Source organism: Lygodium microphyllum, chromosome 16 (assembly GCF_053477565.2).
Source record: "Lygodium microphyllum isolate KBCC chromosome 16, Lygodium_microphyllum_v1.1.10, whole genome shotgun sequence".
Lineage (NCBI taxonomy): Eukaryota > Viridiplantae > Streptophyta > Polypodiopsida > Schizaeales > Lygodiaceae > Lygodium > Lygodium microphyllum.
Window position 1 is genome coordinate 14,019,750 of NC_141150.1, and position 9,285 is coordinate 14,029,034.

Below are 9,285 nucleotides of genomic sequence, written 5' to 3' on the forward strand. Positions count from 1 at the left end.
TAGTATTAGCAACAAGCCACCCAATCTCAGTGTTGTTCCATTCTAGGAATAACATGCTAATCACTTTTTAATAGAAATATTTGCATAGTGTCAGCAACAGTCAAAGCAAGAGAAAACGAGAACAAGGAGACATGAATGATTATGTATAAGCAACCAACTATTGCACACAATTTGTTCAGGGAGCTAATAGTTATAATTGAGTGGTCTATTAGGACAATGTGTAGTTTGTTTAATGGTGAAGGGCTTGATCCTTATTTCATAAATTGAGAGAATTATGCCACTTATCCACCACATATATTATATGACACTAGTGTAGCTTAGGCATTACACACTCACTTGAGCTTTTTCTTTTTTGCCAAATTTGTTTGCCATTGTTTCAATACAAGAACCAATCATAAAAATCTTTAACGCCATCATTGACATTCATATCAAGCACTAGGACACTAGGATGTCTTGTTTATTACACCACATTCTTCAGTAATTATTCTATATTGGCCACATACAAGAAATCATTAGTATGCCATTTGACCTCTATGATATCTTGGCTTTCAACACTCGATGGTTCTTTATTTTTCATTTATATCACGCAAAAAATCATTTTGTTCTTTCAAGCTTAATTTGATTTAGCCCTTGTCGATTGGTATATAAAATGAATTGAGACACAAGTCCCAACACTCATATATATATATATATATATATAATGGCTCCTAATGAATGTTGCAAGTATAAACATGGGCTACTTGTCCATCACGCAGTAGTAATGGTAGTTGTACATTGGATGTCAGCATGTATACTCCTCACTACATACAATGAGCATGCAATGCATTGTGCTTTCTAACCATATCTACTTATTTTCATTGATGTATGGCTCAATAAAGATACTACTCATGAATATAATTGTGGTCATTTTGCTTGCAACTTTAAAGTCAAATCTACCTTTAAAGCAATAAAACACAAAAAATTCATAAAAGCAACTTAGACATGTGAACTTCACAAGCATGCACTCACAGCAATTTGCCTTTTTAAGCTCATGAATGAAGGTAAATATTTGAAACAACCTATCTATCCTAGGATACATATCAAATCGTCAAATGGATGTGCATTTGCCACAATTGATATTCATGAGTTTTGCTAAGGCAATTATGAGAGACTTGACCTCTCAAGAATCAAGGACATTGTCATTTATATTCAATGCTCTCTCATAACATTTGAACTTTTGAGATTACTATTATCAAGGTAGCATTGCTTCCCTTTCTTTGCCCCTTACGCATGATCATCATATTTGGCCTACTACAACCCTTCTCTTTCCTTTTCAAAATGCCTTGTATGATGTCTTGCAATGATGATACACACACACACACACACACACACATTAAAGTATATATGAGGATGCAATTCTCTACAATTTTCTCACTGACATAACAAGCCATAGTTTCTACTCCAATTTTTCAAGAGGCAATTCATTGTATTGTCAATGTTACACATGTTTCCCAACATGACTTTGAGAAGGACAACATCAACAAGAATGCAACAAGGTCGCAAGTGATGTGATGTTCTTCGACCAACCATTGTCCATTGCAAGGCCTCTATCGTGTCATTGTAAAATGTTAAAGACTTGGACGGGCATGGTGAGCACAATCGCCTACCACATGCGTTTCTCATATGTAGGGCTAGCAACGTAAACAAGGTGGATGGAAGTTTAGAGAATTGTGACTATCACCAGGACGTCAAACGCAATATTCTGGGAGAATTGTTAAGTAGAGTATATTGTCTAGCTCCATCATAATTGGCTCCATCATTTTTCATGGATATTATATATATTACGAGGTGATTAGGCACTAAGGTTCTTGCAAAACCTTGTCATGTGAGATCTAAAACATTTACTTCAGTCCACGCGCACGCGACTTCTGTCTCACAAAGCTTACATCTATCGAGTACACGATCAAGTCAATGTCTATATTAAACATGCAAACGACATGGTAGCGTGCGAACAAACAACACCTTCGTATAAACACATTTTTTGCATCGCTAAGAAACAAACTTAGGCATTATACGGTTGAAACGCTCGGGAGACTAGTCGGGAGGAGTGCAATTAGCACATGAATCAAGACAGTTGCTTTCGTCTATCATGTCGAGACCCAGGACAGCGTCGACAGACTTTGCGTCTGTAAAGTGAGCAGTGGGGAGTAAGACCGTGGCAAAAGGGATAACAACGTACGTGTACTGCAATTAGTCTAGTCTGATGTAGTGACAGTCGGCTCGGTTCAGTGATAGATAACTATGGTAATGGAAAGCGCACTCCATGTTTGTGGCACTTTACCAATTTCGTGACACGCACTTGGATACTGCGCATTTGTAGCATCTTATAATAATTACGGAAATGTATTTTCCCTTCACGAGTCCATTGATGGTCAAGAAAGCCGAGATGAATGCAGCAGATTTATTTGTAGCAAAATTGATGGTCAAGAGAGCCGAGATGGCTGTCTTGTACAGAACACACTAAGAGAACATATGAGTGAAGAATTCAAAAGATTACAGGGTCACGTAAGACATGCGGAGATATGGTGCCTACAGACACTGGTGATGCATACATATATTGCCAGGGTGGCGAGCGTTTCAGGGACATTTGCCAGTCTCCTTGGAATTCTTAAGCTTGGCGTAGCAGGGACACTCCTCTCGGTTTCCAGCAGTTCCAGAGGGCACGCAGTTGCACGTCTTGCAGCACACATTACAATCAGGAATGCAGATCTTCTGGCGGCTCGACTTACTGCACCGGTACGCGCACATCTTGGAACAATCTGCGCATGCAAATCGGTAAAACATCGTTAAGACGAGATAAGCTAACGATCTGTTATTGCGGGTGAACTGCAACCTTGCGGGCACTTAACAGGGATTCGTTTTACCATAGACACATTGCTCCCTTCCTTTTGCTACATGAACGGTCCTTAGTCCTTTCGCCATTACTGTAGCTAGAGGCCACAATACTTTGCATGACTACTAACAATATAACTTCCAAACAGGGAGTCCCATGGGACTTGACAACCACAGCGACAATCCTTACTTGTACCACAGTGCTAACCAACTATCTAACCCTCAAGCCTGATCGGACAGCTAAAACACGAGATCCCAATTACTAATGCACAAGGCGTAAGTTATGGAGATGTGAGTGGCATTGTGTAGGGGGTGCAAACAATGAGCAACCCATGAGATATCGTGAGGAGGGCCTCGAGGTCGTCCTTACCTATTGACAGCAAATGCCTGGCTTCATACAGGTGGCCGCCATCGAATGTGGGGCTCTCTGCTCTGCAGTAAGCATCCTGCAAGACCATCATACAGACACGAGCTAATTAGCAGGTCTGGAAGGATACTAACAACCCAGGAAGACAACACCGGCAATGCTGCTGGGGCGCTTGGAACAAGTCAGAGCAAGAGAGTGCCAGAGAAACGTCAGAGCATTACGCCGGTACTTACTTGGCAAAACGCGCACAACAACAGGGCAACTGCAAGAAGCTTGAGGGAGAGGTGACGGATTGCCATGGCGGAGTTAGCGGAGGCAAAAGGTGAGCACAGTAAAATGGGAAGAGAAGGCGTCCGAGGGTAATGCCGGCGTGTTGGTTATGGGAGCACGGCTGACAGTAGGAAGCTCGGATACGAGAAGGCGGGCAGGAGCTGAGGTGAGAGATGAAGGCAGGAAGCAAATTTATACAGAGTGAGATCAAAGGTTTAGGTAGCTAGCCTAGAGGAGTGTTCCACTAGGAAGCTGCTACGTAAGCGAGGAAGCGCACCCCCCCCCCCCCCCCCCCCCCCCTCTCTCTCTCTCTGTCTGTGTCTGTGCGCTGTGTGTTTTTTTCTGCCAGCTTGTGTGAAAAAGAAAACCAGTGATTCACAGCAAGCACGCGGCCTCCCGACACGAGCCGCCCCCTCCAACCACGTTTCACCCTCCCCCCTCATCGCCCACCACTGCAAGAAGCCCGTTCACACGCTACTCGTCTCTATTGGCACCTTCACCCTAACAAACTATGGGTGTGTAACAAGTTCTATGTCCTTTGGACCTAATTTCCACATGAATTCGCATGTATGGATTACCTTACTACTATCATTAATATGAACACTTTGTTAGAGATTAATAATAACAAAAATGGCTACCTTGAAAGACGTAGTAATACATACAACAAACCATCTCATGCTAATTGTTAAACCACAGCTCGATGCATTAGGCCCATGAATATACAGCACGTAAGTGCATTAAGGACATGAATACTTTGTTAGAGATTAATAATAACAAAAATGGCTACCTTGAAAGACGTAGTAATACATACAACAAACCATCTCATGCTAATTGTTAAACCACAGCTCGATGCATTAGGCCCATGAATATACAGCACGTAAGTGCATTAAGGACATGAATATGCATAAAATAAGAGTATGCAAAAAGAGACACGAGAAGTCTCTAGGGAACCATAAGTGGAAACAATACAACTTGACTTTAAATTACACACTTCTTTATAAGGCTCCAAACATCATACATGTCTATGGCTAGCAAGATTGATGATGGGGTGAGGAGCACAACATGCATAAAAATCTTTAGTATTTCTATGTCTCAATTCAGACCCATCTAACGGGATGAGTAGTAATATACCCATAAGAACCACCAATACTTTTATGTCACGTTTGAAACTCCTAAAGTGCTTCGTTTGGAGTAGCAAATTCAACCTGTAGTTTGCTTGTCAAGTACGAAGATTTACTATCCTAGGTTACAAGGTAGAATATTACAAAAGCTCATATGGTAGATATGGCTGAGTCTACACTATAAAGTTTCTTTCATTTAATGTGACAATGAGCAATATATGGTCAACTTATAACCATATTCATCATGCATGGATAAAGGACATTGACAAATGTACTATTGTCTGAAATGGGAGTCTAAATGCCAATTGGATTACACAAAAGGATAGCAGTGGTTAATTGCCCGCATTGAGATCAACCAACATGTTTGTAGATCTTTAAGGACTTTAATTCTAACATGCTCAAGAAAAGCCCCACTACATTGGGTGTTTCTCTATAAACATCTTTTACAGTTTGAACATTTGCAAAAATTGATTATATCCTTATTACATTCTATGAAGATTTATGCGAATGTATGAAAATTAAAATAAGGTGGTCCTTAATCAATGAAATCAAGTTTGGCATGGAGATAATGTACATAAACATTGCAAAGTAAATCTCTCAAAATATATGCAAATGGAATAGTCTCTTGGTGGTTTGGTATTAGGGAAAGATGAGCTCTTATGTTTCAAAGTTTGATAGATTATTATTTTCTCAAATTAAATGCAATGATTTACATTGATCTAAACTATAACTTCTATCACCTCTAGGATGCTTTACATAATAGAAAGAATGTGTATTATGACAACCATGTTTATGGCTAAATCCTAATATTACTTCTAAGTTGTTTCATGTTAAAGAACAAAATCGAGAACGTCATACTAGCATAGTTTTGTTAGCTCCATAGGACCAAAATTTAAGGGTCAAGTATACAATAATTGAGGGAAAATGGAGAGTGTGTAACTTGATAAATGTTAAATAGGTTATTTCTGAAAGGGTACACAAAATGCATTATATAGAGCTCTTAAGAAATAGGTTTCCTGCACTTGCAAACTTGTGATCAATTGCAATGTTCCATGTTTTGTAGAAAAGTGACACTTATTTGACTAATAAAGATGCTTAAAAGGGATCAAGGAAGGTACAAGGAGGAAGGGGTAGAGGGAGCAGGGGAGGGGAGAGGTAGGAGGGATGGACAAAGGCAGGTAGGGAGGGAGGGGATGTACAATTATTCCTATAGCAACAAAGGATTCATTTAGAAGGAATGCTTGTTCTTTATCTATCACTCTTTATCTATCACAAAACAATAACATGTGATATAATGGAGCTCTAAATAAGGTATTGTTTTCACTCATTCAAGAGGTGATATATCAATGACTAGTCACAATATTAGGTGCTGCAAAACTTTTCCTAGCTTTGTATGTGCAAAACTATCTGACTGGACATAATGAAAAGAATAACATCATGTATAATATAGCTCTAAAAGAGATCCTATTTTTATCACTCAAGAGGTGTTATATTAGTGACAAATTATAATATTGGGTTGTATAAAGCTCTCCCTAGCTTTGCATGTGCAAATCAAACTTAATGGACATAAGGAAAACAATAACATCCCATATAACATAGCTTCAAAAGAGATATTGTTTTCTTCACTCAAGAGGTGTTACATAGGTGACAAATTACAATAGTAGGTGCCACACACTTTCCCTAGCATTACATGCGCATAACTAACTTATTGAACATAATGAAAACTGTGTGTGTGTGTGTGTGTGTGTGTGTGTGTGTGTGTGTGTGTGTGTGTGTGTGTGTGTGTGTGTGTGTGTGTGTGTGTGTGTGTGTGTGTGTGTGTGTGTGTGTGTGTGTGTGTGTGTGTGTGTGTGTGTGTGTGTGTGTGTGTGTGTGTGTGTGTGTGTGTGTGTGTGTGTGTGTGTGTGTGTGTGTGTGTGTGTGTGTGTGTGTGTGTGTGTGTGTGTGTGTGTGTGTGTGTGTGTGTGTGTGTGTGTGTGTGTGTGTGTGTGTGTGTGTGTGTGTGTGTGTGTGTGTGTGTGTGTGTGTGTGTGTGTGTGTGTGTGTGTGTGTGTGTGTGTGTGTGTGTGTGTGTGTGTGTGTGTGTGTGTGTGTGTGTGTGTGTGTGTGTGTGTGTGTGTGTGTGTGTGTGTGTGTGTGTGTGTGTGTGTGTGTGTGTGTGTGTGTGTGTGTGTTAAACGTTGCAACACACCTTATTTTGGACAACAAAAACTACAAATGTGCTCTTTAACATTGATGGAGAAGTAGCTTTTTGTATCAAAAGTGCATGTAACATACCAAACAACAATTATTATCCCATTAGCCCCTTTTTCTCTATTTGAATAAAACTCTATGATAAATAAATGTGAAAAGATGTCAAGTATAATATGCTCAAAACCGCACTCAAAAAAGAATGTCTACAAACAAAAAGAATCATAGCAATGAGTAGCAATTGAATTGTCAAGGTCACATAATTTTGGATTCTCTAGTAGGAACACTCTCATGTATTCAACTAAGTTGAATACTTAAATGCATGTAAAGACCATCATGCAAACTTGCACTTGCATCTTATTTATTTGGATCTTCAATTGTGGCTTGGAATGCAAATTATGGTGTGTGTTGGTTTATAAATTGCACATCTCTCATAATAAAAGAACCTAAACACTTTGCTTTCTTCATGACCCAGTAATAATATAGGAAATTTGCCTTGAGAATGTCTGCACGCACGCACGCATGCACACACACACACACACACACGCATGCGCGCGCACGCACACACACACACACACATCGAGTATGTCCACTAAGTACAATGAGTTGAATTGTGTGGATCATTTGACTTAACATCAACACATTTTTAAGCTTCTTGGCATTGACTTGTTGACACAAATGTAGGTAGTCTATATATGAGGATCAAGTCTCACTCATTATAAGCTTGCAGCATGGGCCAAGCTAGCTAGTTTATCTCATATGCTTAAGTTGTATTACACTTTGAAAGGACTAGTTAGGCCTAAGAATACAATGGTTTTGATATGGGTAAACAACACAAGCTTTAATTTGTTGAGATGGTTTTTCATCATGATGTGGACACTTACTTCAAGCACACATGCAAGCTCATACTCCATTACATTCGTGCCATAATTAGAAGGCCCTTCTTTTACAAACAATTTCATGTTGCAATTTATGTACCTTTGAGTCACTTGTTGTGAAGGCTAATAATTACTTTCTAAAGTATGATAATATTGTTATTTTGTTAGCATTGTTAGTAAGGTTATGCTTTAGTAGTGGTTAAGGGAATCTTGTGTGTTCTTGAGGGAGATTACCCCTAGTAAATTAACACATTCTAAGTTTTCTTCTTTTTCATTTTTAAGGGCTTGATTCTTTGCTACCATCAAAGTTAGTACAAGAGAAAAAGAAATACCGGCATCGGCTAATGTTTGAATGCACAATATGTGTCTTATTATTTGAGACATCACCCCTTCACCAAAGGGAAAATACTAAAAATCAAATAATCTTAAGGGATGAAGGCATGATGAAGTTGCTCGTTGAGGCAATCCTTAGTTCTAAGGACTATGCTCTCAAGGGATTCGATGCTTTAAAGAAGGGTATAATGCATCCAAAAGAAAAGTTATATTTAACAACGTTCAAGGGTACTCTTCTTAACTTAATACTAATAGTAGCTGGCATGGCCCCTTCATAGAAACATGAGGTACCCTTGAGAAGTAAGGGTTACTAAGGATTGCTAGGGGTAGTGGCATGCAGTAAACTCGGTGCACCTCCTTAGGTCTCAGAAGAAAGGGATTCTTGTGTGGCACCTTCAATTTCCGATGCTTTGTACATCCAAGTTGCTTTGGGTCTGAAGTAGCTATTGCACTATTGGTCCACCTAGTGACAACTTAGTTGGTAGGATACCTACATCTGTTACATGAGCTTTTCAATTTGATTCCTAGTTGAGTAGCTCGAGGTTTGGTGATCATGTGTCATACCCAAAATAGACGTAAAAAGAAGGACACCCTCGTCAAAAATTCAAAAGATGCTGTTGTAGAAGGCCTCACAGGATTTTTAAAGAAAAGTATTAGATCATTGGCCCTTACCCTATACCATATAGTTTGTAATGATGGGTGTCATGTGATTCATTAAGTTTAAGTTTAGATGAGAGGTATGTGACACCACGCTAACTATTTTTTTTTACCATTTTGCTCCCCTTCTCGTACACCAAATATGGTTTCTAATGTGTGGTGCTACGTACATTTTGGAATGCAAAGGCGGTGAGGAGGGGGGCCTGCGCGAACACGTGTCGAAAATCTTCAAAAACACATGGAAATTGGAGAGTTGCAACTTGCAGAATGCGAAGGGTCTATGGCGGTTTTCTCAAGGAAGGAGGGCTCAGGGGAGGGGGACTGGGGGAGGGACTCATGTATGACTCATGAGCATTGAGCATTGAGGAGGAGGAGGAGATCCTGTCATATCGGCAGCCTGCCAATCTTCAAAGAATAATCCAAGTAGCACTTGCCAACAGCGCATGCTGAGCTGTGCCTGTGTGTGTTGGAGAAACGCGGCAGTGCTAGCCAGCTAGCCTGGATAGACAGGCGCACAGACAGAGAGAGAGAGAGAGAGAGACACTCGAGAGTGTACTCTGTGTGTGTGAGCAATAGAGAGAGAGAGAGAGTGCGCTTG

At 39.9% G+C, this 9,285-nt stretch overlaps 1 protein-coding gene across 1 annotated transcript; it reads right to left on the minus strand.

Annotated features, from left to right (window-relative positions):
* Window positions 1–2,408: 2,408 nt before the first annotated feature.
* Window positions 2,409–3,774, minus strand: LOC148022549 (cypmaclein-like). Its single transcript, XM_087695496.1, has 3 exons — window positions 3,472–3,774; window positions 3,242–3,317; window positions 2,409–2,798 (listed from the first exon to the last, which is right to left on the minus strand). The coding sequence occupies exons 1-3, from the start codon at window positions 3,535–3,537 to the stop codon at window positions 2,617–2,619; spliced, it is 324 nt and encodes a 107-aa protein (XP_087551622.1). The 5' UTR covers window positions 3,538–3,774; the 3' UTR covers window positions 2,409–2,616.
* Between the last annotated feature and the right edge of the window lie 5,511 nt (window positions 3,775–9,285).